Raw genomic sequence first — 13,543 nt, 5'->3', positions numbered from 1 at the left:
AGCAAAAATGAGATGTTGGATATAGATTTTCAAAGGATCAATTAAATCATCACTGGTCACACTAGTTCCGATTAAGCAGCACTTCAAAGAATGGGGATAACCCCTAAAAAAGGGGGGCACCCAGAGGCCACGCATATACCATCTAATTAGAGCGACCAAACAAACATCCAAGAGTCAACATTTTTTGATTATGTAATTGGTTGACAGTGGAAAAACAGCCAACGGGTTTCGGGGACCACACAAGCTCTCCCTTTATCAGGGCTCAGGAATTTTAAATGTTCTTGAATGGACTTAGATAGGCAGATACCAGATGGATCTGAGGTTTTCTGCTTGAAAAGAGGCAAGTTATACCAGGGTTAACGGATGTAGAATACAATAGCCAGCAGGGGAAATTCCCCCATCCATGCCGTTTACCATGGATTAGGAAATTGAGCCGGCTCGTCTATTTTCTGTGTATATAGTGCGTCCTGAGGTCAGGAGCTTCACAGAAAAAAAAAAATGTTATATATATATATATATTGAACATTTTATGAAAGATTAAACAAATTACATGACAAGTAGTCATATTAAATAAAGATGTGGTTACCTTGACCTGACCCACTGTTGTCAACATCAGCCACTGACAGACATCCTTGGTCAAACTCTTCATTTTCTCCCAGTGACCCGGACCACCAATCTCGAGCTTTAAACAGTGACATGTTTGCACTCTCTAGAAAGTAAAACATAGATTACAAAGCTGAAAGAAGAGGACAAGAACAACTTCTTCTACACACAGCTAACTGACAGCAAACCCGGAATTATTCCGTATGTAAGAAATTAAAGATTTCAGTTTGGGAGCATTGTTTTCATGTGTCTTAGCCCTCGTTCACACCTAGGTGTATTGCATTAGCGTGTCTGTCGCGTGACCGTTGCGCGTTTTTTTTACCGCGATTCGCTACTTGGCTGTATCCCAATAAAAACACGCAAACAAAACGGCCCAAAGTAGTACCTGGACCTTTTCAGGCGTGGGCCGTTTTGTAGCGCGTTAGGGACGGGCGGAAATACGCCAAGGTGGGAACGAGACCATTGACTACAATGCAATTTATATTTTTGACCGTTTTGTAGAGCGTTCGTCGAGCGTAGAACGCGCTACAAAACGGTCAGGTGTGAACGAGGGCTTAGTCTTAGCCTGAGTGGCCCCTCGTTGCAATGTGACAAGATGTGTGTATCAATAAAATGATCACTTTCTGAAGATTTGAACACGGTGTACTGGTGATATATTTTACTACTTTAATCTAAAAACGGTGAACCCGTTTATTATGAAATGCTGTCTTTGCATACAAAGGTTTTGTAGATTTCAGGTCCAGGAGTAAGCTACTAATCAGCAAGGAATATTGACACCACAAAGGAAGCAAAGCCAGCGGGCCAGCCATTTTGAACAACTTATCATTAAGATCCATCCAGGTCCTGAAATGCAGCTTTAGCCGCAGAAGTCCAATAAAATCAAAGCTGAAGTTCAGGCAAACTGCTGAAAACACAATTAAAATTAAAGGAGAACTATGAGGCTAGTGCTTTTCACTCACCTCATAGTTCTAGCCGACCTGTGACAATGAGACTGTCACAGGTCGGCTCAGTAGATCGGGAAGTGAGCGAACACATACCGGCGTTCGCTCACTTCTCGATCCTGGATTCGGCTGGATTCCCCCCGCTCCGATCCTCCAGCACTGACTGGCGGGACGGACGGGGCGGGTACAGCTGGCTCTGCCTCCTGATAGGCAGAGCCAGATGTCACTCACTCAGCTGGGCGGATCCAGACATAATTGTCGGGATCCGCTTCAGCTGCGGCGTCTTAGTATACCGCAAGCTGTTGCTCGCGGTATACTGCGGCGTCTCAGTATACCGCACGCTGTTGCTCGCAGTATACTGAGCTTAGGGTGACAGGAGGACGCTAGCTTGTGTCCTCCCGATACCCTAAGGAGAACTATGGGGAAAAGCCCTAACCCTATAGTTCTCCTTTAATACAAGGGAGCTGTTTTATATGTCAAAGGATTTCACAGTAAGCTTTCCTTATTGGCACCGCTCCATCACGGCTTCCATTCATCAGATGGGGAACACCGGGTGCCTGCTAATGGAGCCTGCCCTCGCTCTAATACTCAACAGTCCCAAGATGAAAGGCGGCCACACAGCTATGACGTCAATTTGTATAAAAACTTTTTTCCAGTTCCATCTATGCCACCCAGTCCTGCCTCTAATCTACCCTTCTCCTGCGCGTTTCACCATTATGGGCTTAGTCGTAGTGATACTTGCGGTCTAGGAGCGAAAAGCTTTATTCCTCAGATATTTACAATATGTTTTTAATTAAAAGGGACATCGAAAAAAGTTTTTAACCATTTAGAATACCATTGGCATATTCAAGATGGTAATCTACATGTACGTATACCTGTGCCTTCTTCATCAATTAAATCCAAAACATAAAAAAAAAAAAAACTCATCAAAATCATCATGGGAGGCCATTTAACAATTAGCATGAGAATGTAAATGTCTAGACTCCTAATCCCAATTTACATACATATAGTATACTGTACTTCACACTAACCCTCCTAAATTGCTAAAACTAACCTTTATTGAACTTTTATTAAAATCATGTACCTAATACATGCAACCAATCACAAAATGAATACACACTAATTCATAAGAATAAGATTCTACCTATTACTCCAACCTTAAAAACTAACAACAGCATAGATGGAGCTGGAATAAAGTTTTTTTTTATACAAAGTGACATCGATTTTTATCTTGGGACTATCAAAATATTTGTAATTCTGTCCAACCAGTCCTGGAATTAGGCAGCCCTGCTAGAGAGCACAGCCAAGTTGGTGACCTGCTTTTTCTCTACTGCAGTTAAAGCTGTCCATATACATATAGATTTTTTTTGTTCATAAAAAAATGAATTTTTTTTATGAACGAATTTCCCCTGCTGGGCTATTGTATTCCGACAAGTGCCTGAGACTGTCAGAATAACTGAACAGTGTCTGCAGATAATTGACAGTCACTGTTCGACCAACAAATTTCTACCCAGCTCCTTTGAATAATCAACTTCTGTCAAGCCGAGTGGCGTTAGCGGGGCCATACACGGCTCATATTTCATCCAAGTCCTGCAGACTTGAACATTTGGCAGTGTATGACCAACTTGAGCAATACAGATTGATCACGAGTTAGCTGTCAAAGTCTGTAACTCCATTAGTACTGCACACAGAAGAATGGGATAAAAAGCCACACATGCTGCGGGAGTCAGGGGACCGAGCTGTGAAAAATAATACAAGGTGAGACTTCTTCTTTAAGACATACCTGCATTAGATAGTATGGGGGGAATTGATCAAAACTGGAGCAAACTGATTCTGGACCAGTTGCCTGTAGCAACCAATCAGCATCTCTCTTCAGTTTGCTCAGATAAGATTTCGAAATGAGAGAGAGAAGCTGATTGGCTGCAGTGCAAATCTGCTCCAGATTTTGTCTGCTCCAGTTTTAATAAATCCCCCTCTATGTGTTTCTAGTCACCTAGGGTTAAATGTTAATGCTTATCCCAGGCTACTACACTGTCACTAAGGGAAGAAAAGACAAGCAGATCCGAACCCTCCCATAAGCAATCCATGCACATTTCTCCATGTTTTATCCCTTTAAAAATGCTGCATGTACAGATATAAAATCCTCCTGGTAACCTGTAAATCCAGTGTGCTCCTTTTTTGAGCTGACAACACAGTGCCTCTGCTGTTCTGATATGCCAAGCAATGTTGTCATTTTGGAGTCCAGATAACTTAGGCAGGGCTGATAACACTGCTTGGTAATTCAGTACAGCGCAGGCAAAGTCAGCCCCAACAGCAAGTTAGGTGCATCAACAACAGGTATTTTTCTATACTGCAGTGTTTCAAAAGAGACAAAACAAAGGAACCTGTGCATGCATAGTCACGGAATCTGTTTTAGAGGTTTTTTTCGGCTTAGGGCCAGTTCACACCAGTCGCTGCGCTAAACGTACAGCAGTTGGTGTGCAATGCCCGACACACTGCCATTGCACCCGGCACATCGCACTGCATATTTCTTTTTTTTTTATGGTAGAACTTTATTGAAATGCCACCAGTGCTATTTCATTCAGCTTTACAAGCACAGCGGTGTGCAAGGCGGTTGTTCTGCGTCGAAACTCGCTGCGCTGAAAAAAAAGAAGTAAAGCATGCAATACTTTTGGGGGGCGTGGCAGTGCCATTGAAGTCAATGGTACTGCAGACACGCCCCCCACCCGCAGTACGATCAGCCGTGCAGGAACGCATGGTAACAAAATGCCCTGCGTTCCAGTGCAGTGGGATCACACAAAAATCATGCCATTGACTTGAATGACACCCCCCCCACCCACCCCAGAACGCAAGGAGACTTTACATATGCGATGCCTTGCATCCCCTAGCGCACAGTACATTGCGGTAGACGTGTGGGCTGGTGCAAACAAGCCCTAACCCAATATCTTAGGCCGTGGTCACACCAGGGCGGTTTGGCCGCGCAAATCCACCAACATGAACAATCCCATACATTGCTATGGGGACTGTTCATGCGACCGCGCAGATCAGTAAGGTCCGAACTGCCCCCGCCCAATTTGCTCCCTGACCGTTTTTTGCCGCGCTGATCAGTGCGGTTTTGGCCATTTTTTATTGCGTTTCAGCGGTGAAACTCTATGAAAAACTCCCAAAACCTCCCTTTTGAAATCAGCGCGGAAACAGCGCTGATCCACAGCCGCTCTGGTGTGAATGGGCTCTTAGGCACACTTATTTCTTTAGAAAGCATCCACTCTACCTCCAGACACGTCTCACCCATATCTGACCCTGTGAGCGCTGTTCATGCACGTGCCCCACCCAATGTCAAACACTATCAAAGCCCCAGAAACTGTGAAATCATTTGCGTCAGCAGCCAGTGCTGGAGTGGAAATGATGAAGAGGGTGGAATATAAAGAAGGATTAGGAGTAAATACAATAAATGCTCAAACAAGCCATTGTTCAGGATCACATATGGCCTTAACGGACTAATCCTAATGTTGTGAATTATTTATAAACCAGTGACAATTGTGCTGGCTGTCATCGGGTAATACACAGCATCCCTGGCAACAAATGGTTAAAGCGAGTCAGGAATGTCCTTGCATGCAAGGGAGGGATCTGAATACTCCTACTAGTAGCATAACAATAATCTACTTAAGGCTGCTGAACATGTCAGCCATAGGAGCAATCCTCTTTACAACTGTCACCGTCTGCTGTCAAAGAGGGAAGAAAGATGGCACTTCTAATCACCGGAGAGGAAACACTTCACAGCTTCATAGGACACAAACAATGTTTAATAAAAGAATATGAGTAATACTGGGCGACAGGTACTATATTAATATTCAGCTTGACTCACTTGACTTGCCTAAGCTGCAATACAGTTTATGAAATACTAAAACGGGCAAATCCAGCATATTGATCACATTTATTAATGTTAAAATAGAACCAAATGCAAACCTTTTGTTGGCTTTAGTCCTCGTTTTGCGCAAAGGAATATATTTACTAATGTACTCCAAACCCAGCAAATAGCAGAGCCATGGTATGGTCAGGATCCACCCAGCTGCCTGATTGACAGCTGGCTCTGCCTCTCTAGAGCCAAAGCCAGCTGTGCCTGCCCCCTTCCCTGTCTGTTCCTCCAGGAGGAACAGAGAGGGGAGAGGGAAACCCTGTGGAGAGTGGAGACTGACAGTCACCACTCTCAGCATGAAGGAGAAGTGAGCTGAGCAATCACCAAATGGTAATCACTCAGCTCTTGATCTATAGAGCCAGAGTGTGACAGCAGTATGGAGCTATGCTACGTGAATGGGAACATATAACAAATATAACATAGGTGTTATCCCAGTGTGGATGCAAAAGTGGAAATACACTTTAAGCATTAGGGAAACTTTAGCTTTTTAATGTACTATTGCCTGGCCTTGTCACAAAACTATTGCTGAACTGTAATTCTGTCAATGACACGTGGGGGCTTGAGATGGAAGGAGGCTGTGCTTTTTTTTTATTTTTTACTTACCTGCTGGGGTGTAAAAGTTTACATGCACTTTCACAATTTTCTGACTGTCCCTCTCTGCCATCAATGTCCAATACACACCTGCTCACTGCCTGGTCTGCCCATGGTTTGGCAGCATTATATCCACTAATGTTGGGCAGGTGCTGGGCCCAGTCATGGAGAATAATGGAGGTTGTTGGTTGGGCACCATTGATAACAATTATATTTCATAGCTAGGCCTAGTGCATTTCCTGGCCTGCATTACATATGAAGAAGCAGTGCAAGGAACAGGGGTATGGATTTGAGGGGAACAAGTAAAGTAGGACTAAAAAATATTAAGGAACAACTCCAGGTTAAAATGTTATTAACCCTTGCAGTGGGGCTACCCCTACACTGCACGGGTTAAGTGCTTGTTTTTGTCTAAAAATAACAAAGTCTTACTAATCTGATCCTCTGAGCGGGTCAGCTGTCACAGAGCTCCCTCCAGCCTGGCTCCTCCTCCACTGCAGCGATGGAATGTTCTCACGCCCAATACACTGTGAATAGAACGTGATCACTCAGGGACTTTAGACCGCTGCAGCGGAGGAGGGGGGACCGGTCTAAGAACAAGCTCTCCTAGAGGATCGGGTGAGCATAACTGTTTTATTGAGCACTTAACCCTTGCACAAAAATAAGCACTTAACCCTCCGAGGGGGGCAAGGGCTAATAACATTTTTACCCAGAGTTCTGCTTAAAAAAGGGTAGGTATACTCAATACAGTTCCTCGGGGGTGGCCACAATCTACTTCACTCCTCAGGTGGCAGGTGGGTTGCACATAAATACAAATACAAAAATACATCCTCCCATAACAGAAACAGACATCAGTGCTTTGGAAGAGGTACTCCTTTATAACAGCCCTTCTCCTATAGAAGTCACCAACAAAGCTAAGGTGCTCAAGGGCTGGAATTAGTCATTCTGAGACCTGCAAGATTGCGACACCTGCAGCCATTGAGGGACAAGCATTCATGCCTGGCTGCCTTTGTGGGGAGGGGCATTGCTCTATTTATTACAAAAAAAATAAAATAATAATATTATTAGGGCTGACCTCTGGGTTTCTTTCGATTTGGGAATAATGGCGGAAGATTGACTCCTCAGAAACAGGTTCTTCCATCAAGGACTGGAGACACTAAGCAACAGACACAGACTCGGCAGCTGAAAGCTAAGAGGCCACTAAGACTGCGGTCAGATCAGATAGAGGTTCTGCAGGGGAAGGCATGAAAGCGTGTTTATGGCGTCTGCGGTCAGCACTCATTAGTGCTATTTGGCCCATAAAATCCAGCATGACGGCAGGGAAAAACACTTGCTATAAAAGATGGAGGAGGCGGCAGTGCCCAGCGGAGTTAGGGATGACACAGAAGATGGCATAGACTCTTAACAACAGGCAAAGTTCCAGGCCGCCGGGCACCTCAGGAAGCCCACTGCAGACAGCATCGGAAACATTAGTGAAGGGTGAGCTTCAGACACCGTGGAAAGTGAGACTGACCCCTATGTTTAGAATCCGACATGTTGCACCACAAGGTAGCAGAACCAATGAGCCTATATCACGTATGATCCACTGTCAGAAGCACTTACCACTGTTGATGAGAATAAAGCAGAAAAAGCAGCGATTCAGTGGCACTTGGTTACAGCAGGGAAAAAGCCCACATGGGTTATGTAGAACCCGACATTGTGTTCTCAATACTTATCCAAGATATTTCTAAACAAAAGAAAAAAGTAACAATATTATTATACAAATTAATACACATGTAAATATTATAGTCATATACTATACAAGTAATAAATCATACAATGGAGTGGAAGGGGCAGCACTGTGAACCAGTCAGGCTTTGCTACATACAAATATGCTGACAAGGAACATGCTGGAAGGAGGAGAAACCAAAGTGAGCAGAGATGACCTCATCAGTCTCCTACTGCTCTTTTACTGTCCAATCAGCAGGATTGATCGAGGACATCATTCTATCTCTCAACAACTAGACTGGACATGGATCAAGGACGTCATTGTATCCCTTCAACATCTACAACTGTAACAGAGAAAGTAGAGTCACCCACCTATCTGTGCTGATATTGCATATACTGTGCATTTTTCATGCAGTTCCATTTATCTCTATGGCAAGGTCTTCTTGTCAAAATGCAGCAAAAATGCAGGTTCATGTGTATTCAGCTACACAAAAAATACATAGGAATCTAATGGTAAAAACCCAATGGAATCCTCAGTTTAAATCAGCCACATACATTCCAGGAGCGTCATAACAAAAGGTGTGCAAAGTATTACATTGCGTTTTCTTTAAAAAGCAGCATCTGTTTGATTAAAGAACATTTTTCGTCCAGCATGCTTCAGAGTGGGATCCTTGATCACTATGTTGAAGCAGTGGTCTCTCTGTAGAGGTCCAACAGGCCCCTTACTGAGTCAGACCTTTAGCTCTGCAATCAGGAAAGCTCATGCTCCCCGATGATTGGAAAGTTCTGGATCCGACTCCCGCTCATCAAGTAGCAGGAGCTTTGCTGATTGCACAGCTACAGGTCTGACTCAGAATTGTGCATGTCGGGCCTGTGCAGGGACACTGCTGCTTCCCCACAGAAAACAAGAGCCCCACTCTGCAGCATTCTGGCAGGGGTTTCTAGGTGGTGGCTACTTCATAAAGAAAACAAACTGTAAAGCTGGCCATACACCTATAGATTTTCTGCAGATTTTCTATGGTCAGATGGAACAAGTGCAACAGATTCCTCCATCTACACTAAACTGTGTGGATGGAGTAATCTCCACCTGAACAATCTGATTGGATGCAGGCATTGTTTAGCTATTTTGAGAGCCAGAGGGACCGACTAGCAAGATACTGAAGTTTGGCCCAGCGGGAGTTTCCTCCATCCACGCAGTTTAGTGTAGATGGAGGAATCTGTTGAATGTTTTCCATTTGACCACAGAAAATCTGCAGATAATCTATAGGTGTATGGTAAGCATTAGGCTTTGCACGCCTTTTGTAATGATGCACCTGGAATATATGTAGCTGATATAAACTGACAGTTTAGTTGGGCTTAAAGTGACACTAAACTCTAAAAGTGACACTAAAAGGAGTTACATCTTAAAAATACACTCAAGTACCTTATTTGTGTATCACTCGGCTGTATTATCTCAAATCATCTCTGAATTGATGCTGACACTGTCCTTCCTTCTGGAGGGTGGCTACTTTTGTTCCCCATGGTCCCTGTGTGTGTCGTAAAGTAGCCACCGCTCCAAGCTTACTACTGTGATGGACTATAACTTCAATACAAATTAGTTAACTTAACGTGCGATTGTATTCCATCACGGGAGTGAGCTTGGAGTGGTGGCTACTTTACAGCACACAGGAACCATGGGGAAGAAAAGTAGCCACCCTCCGGAAGGAAGGACAGTGTCAGCACCAATTCAGAGATGATTTAAGGATCTACAGCCGAGTGCTACACAAATAATGTACAGTACTGTTAATAGTTATGTACTAGATTTAACTGAGTTTTGTGTCATTTTAAGGGCTGACTTACATTATTATACAGGATGTATATAGCGCTAACAGTTTGCGCAGCGTTTTGCAATAAAAGGAAGACATTACAATACAATTCAAGACAAGATGGTACATCTATGCATTGCGGGAACACATCTTACCACAGCACATGCAATGCATATTACACGTTGCAGTGCCATTAATTTTGAATAGCACCCCAACACCCTAAGGCAATGCATGATTTACAACCCATGGTGCCTCGCAGCAAAACGTTTGTGACATGTCTGATATTGTGGACATTTTGGTGCGTCAGAAAACCATTGATTTCAATGGGCTTCCTTAATTGCGCACGTATTAATGCAAGTGCGTTACTGCAGCTCACAAATTTAAATGGGCCCCTAATGTAAACTAAACAAGTCCAAACAGAAAGTCACTTGCACTCCAATGCAATGCCAAGTCAATCATTGCATTGGCATTGCATTGGAGTGTGAGTGACCTTCTGTTTGGACTTGTGTTTTGCGGAGTCATCTTCTGTCACCACCGCACCCGCCCTGTTTTACCAGGGCTTCCATCTGGTCATGAGTGCGATGGGATACAGGTAATGTAAACTAAACAACGCACACGTTGTGTAGCTGCTCTAATCTTAATGATTCCCAGAAACCCAGTCAACTGACAAGGAGCTGCATCAGCTAAATGTACACATAGAGATCACAGTAATCCACTGCTTACCATGTCCACAAAGCACCTTGACTATCATTATCATTGATGTATAGATACGCACACAACATACGACAGGTACCAACATTCTACAATCATCCACAGAAGACTTCTGATGTAAACTGATGTTTATTTTAGAAATCAGAGTACTATCCCCCCCATCCTGTACCTGTGTACACACCTGGGATGTACTACCCATTTATTCCTATTGAATTCAGCTCTTTGATACCCCAGGGAACATCAAAGCTTGGGATGAACTGACTCTTATTAGGTATAAATTGTGTGTACTGGAAGCCAGGGACAGGAAAGTATAATGACAACAAGAGACTGTCAGTGTGGGGTGAGGGTCAGCTGACATCTATATACAGGAGGAGGATCAGGCGTGTATATAAAGAGTACAATCACCTACCTGCTGGCCCATGTCAGGCTGTACGGTACAGCATACCTATTGTCACCCACAGACTCAGTGTCCAACTGTCCATTCACAGACAAGCTGATGACGTCACGCTGACAAACCAACCCCCCCCCTTTCCTCATTCAACCAATCAAAGGTGCCGCATCTCTCCGCTCGTTCTACCCAGTTTAGCGCTCAGCACCATATATCCAGACAAGACACGCAGCCCCTCACTTCCTTCACAAGCCGGACACCCACAATATCATGCATGAGCTACCCAGGGCAGGCACCCCGCGCTCCACCCACCTCCATCAGCTGGTTACACAGAGTAGCCCCTCTGCGTTCCACGACTGCCCAGCTACTTCCCGTTGCCATAGTTACGCGCATGCGCAGATTAAAAGAAAGCAAAAACTCGAGGAGAACGGAGGACATTTTCTTGTAGCACTGTGTAGCTCGTGTTGTGAGCTAGAGAGTGTAGTTCAAAAGCCTGCACGATTAAATCTGTCCGCAAGGAATAGTGGCGGTCATTTTGTTGTAGCTCCGAGGAGGAGGAGGAGGAGGAGGCAGGGAGCTGTAGTAGTGCCACAATCCTCCTGGTGTGGGTGTTACTGAAGACTAGCTGCACAGTGATCAGGAGGTAATGGTTTTTTTCTGATTATTATCCCGAGGGGTTTACATTAGGAAGAGAGTATGGTTCTGGCACTCTGTATGGGGGTCATGTGACCTTGCGAGTCGGGTCAGGATGCTGGGCTGTAGCGCTGCACATAGGCAGGGAATGGACTTGTGCAAGCTTTGATCATCTGAGCTCGGCTTGGACGGACTGTTATATGGCATGTGTTCATTCGTCCATCTCATTTTTACTATGTACTGTTATGCTGATTCTTGCATATGACTATTTTTCATATATGAACTGATCTTCAATGGTGGTTCACTGAAGATATATCTATGAGATCTGCTTTGCTCTTGATATGAATTGTGCTTAAAGAGACTTGATTAAGATTCAAAAGCAACAAGACTGTAATGCTGAACACCCGGCAAACAACTAAATCCTGACCGGGAATTCTTTTACCTGCCAAAGGATTTGTGTTTGTTTCTGTCCATCTAGTTCTGAGATTGGCACAGCTAGGTGGGTGACACCACTTTCAGCTGCAAACTGTAGAAGGGATACAATGGTGTCAGTGGCATTGGACCAATCAGTTGCAGCAGGGGCATTACCCACAGCTACACACCACAAATGGGTGGGGGATCCCCCTGCCACAACTGATTGGGACTGGAGGAGGGGGTGTCAGTCAGTTTTGCACAGGCTTAAGCAAACTGGGTTCTCACCAAGCCCCTGCCCATGATTAGTGGTACCCGCTCTCCAACCCCAGCATGCTGATTGGACAGAGAAAGAGAGCAGGAAACGGAGAGTTAGGCATACAGGCGTAGAAAACAAGCAAAATCTGGCTATTCCTCCATCCACACTACTAAACATCATGGATGGTGGAATTTCCACTGATGGCTATTATATTGAGACACCCAGAACCCACAGCTGTCAGAATACCCGAACAGTAACTGCATCTGATAGGATGCAGTCAATGTTAAGCCAACAGTTTACCACCCGGATCCTTCAATTTTCAGATTTCAGTGTATAGAAGATTTGCTGTAGCCAAATAACAGAACAGAGACGGCAGCAAAATCTTCCCTGACCTATTATCTGGTGCTCTTGTATTATTATTATGAGCCATGTTATGTTGTATAGAAATAAAAGAAAAAGAATGGAGATTCTAGCTGTGATGGTTAAAGGCATATTCCACTTTTTGCATGCAATGAAGAAATGCAATGAAATATTGCACAAAAGAAGAAATATGCATGTATTGATTTTTTTGCATTTGAGCCTGCGAAGTGCTGCAACTGCAGACTGATCCTCCAGTTACATACTGAGGTACGGACCTTATGGAGCTGGAGGACGTTATCAATGGAATACAAGTGTAGTGATGTCACTACGCTGGTATTTAATTAAGATCTATGAGTCCTTCTAATGCAGTGCCAGATGGGACATTTTATTTCTCAGATCCCCTGAATGAATGATGCAGCTGTATGGATAAAGCCACAGATTCAGAAATACATAGAAGCTTATGTGGAGAGAAGTGATTTAGGTGAGTGGGGGGGGGGGGTGGTTGAGGATGGGGGGCTGAAGAATGGCACCATGTTCCTAAATATGGGTGCAACCTGAAACATTTTGGTAAAGGTGGAATTGGTCTTCACGTTGTCTCTCTCTCTTTTCAGAAGTTTTGATTTGTAAGTGGTCCATATCATGGCCGTGGAGGGAAGGTCCCGGCTCAGAGATTCACCAAACAAGTCCAGTGAGCAGAGTGGAGTGGTGGATGGTCAAGTGAGGCATCGTCATCGCGGGGTCACTTCCCCTAAAGGGAGGGCCAGGACCCACCACCCAACCGAGACATCCCATCACAGGAATAATAGGGGAGCCAAGGAGCATTTCTTCTCTTACCTCAGCCTAGCCAATGTAAAGGTTGGGCTCAACCTGGTGTTTGGTAAGATCTGCATGTGGCATGGTGTACAGTGTGTTTTATGGTAGTCCTATGCAAGTTTTAGCAATGTCTCCACTTGCAAAAATTGGTCAGCTTTCTCCCCTGTGCACACTGTTATGGATATGTAGCCTTCTTTCTCACTTAATATCTAACGTAACTATTAGTAGAGCAGGGGTGGGCAACTCTGGCCCTCCAGCTATGCTTTTACTACAATCACATCATGTCTCTGCATCTGAGAGTCATGTCTGTGGCTGTCAGTCTTGCAATGCCTCATTGGACTTGTTCAATAGACTTGTTCAATAGACTTGTTCAATAACACATAGAAGGCTCGGAGTTGCCCACACCGT

General features: G+C 44.3%; 2 protein-coding genes across 2 annotated transcripts in view; one reads left to right on the top strand and one right to left on the bottom strand.

The window, feature by feature from the left end:
- BBS9 (Bardet-Biedl syndrome 9) overlaps nt 1-11,047 on the bottom strand; it is a 248,417-nt gene extending 237,370 nt beyond the window's left edge. The window contains exons 1-3 of the mRNA XM_018571278.1: nt 10,972-11,047; nt 7,651-7,774; nt 587-709 (exon numbers count right to left, since the gene is read on the bottom strand). Of these exons, the coding sequence (XP_018426780.1) occupies nt 587-698 (112 nt within the window). The 5' untranslated portion in view covers nt 699-709; nt 7,651-7,774; nt 10,972-11,047. The remainder of the gene's footprint in view (nt 1-586; nt 710-7,650; nt 7,775-10,971) is intronic.
- Nucleotides 11,048-12,961: 1,914 nt separating this feature from the next.
- The window catches only part of DPY19L1 (dpy-19 like 1), a 50,227-nt gene continuing 49,645 nt past the window's right edge, over nt 12,962-13,543 (top strand). The window contains exon 1 of the mRNA XM_018571261.1: nt 12,962-13,199. Coding sequence (XP_018426763.1) covers nt 12,962-13,199 — 238 coding nt within the window. The remainder of the gene's footprint in view (nt 13,200-13,543) is intronic.

This window comes from Nanorana parkeri, unplaced genomic scaffold (assembly GCF_000935625.1).
Source record: "Nanorana parkeri isolate BGI_ZX_2015 unplaced genomic scaffold, ASM93562v1 scaffold41, whole genome shotgun sequence".
NCBI classification, from domain to species: Eukaryota; Metazoa; Chordata; class Amphibia; order Anura; family Dicroglossidae; genus Nanorana; species Nanorana parkeri.
The sequence above is the reverse complement of the archived record's forward strand: the minus strand, read 5'-3'. Positions and strand labels throughout refer to the sequence as shown.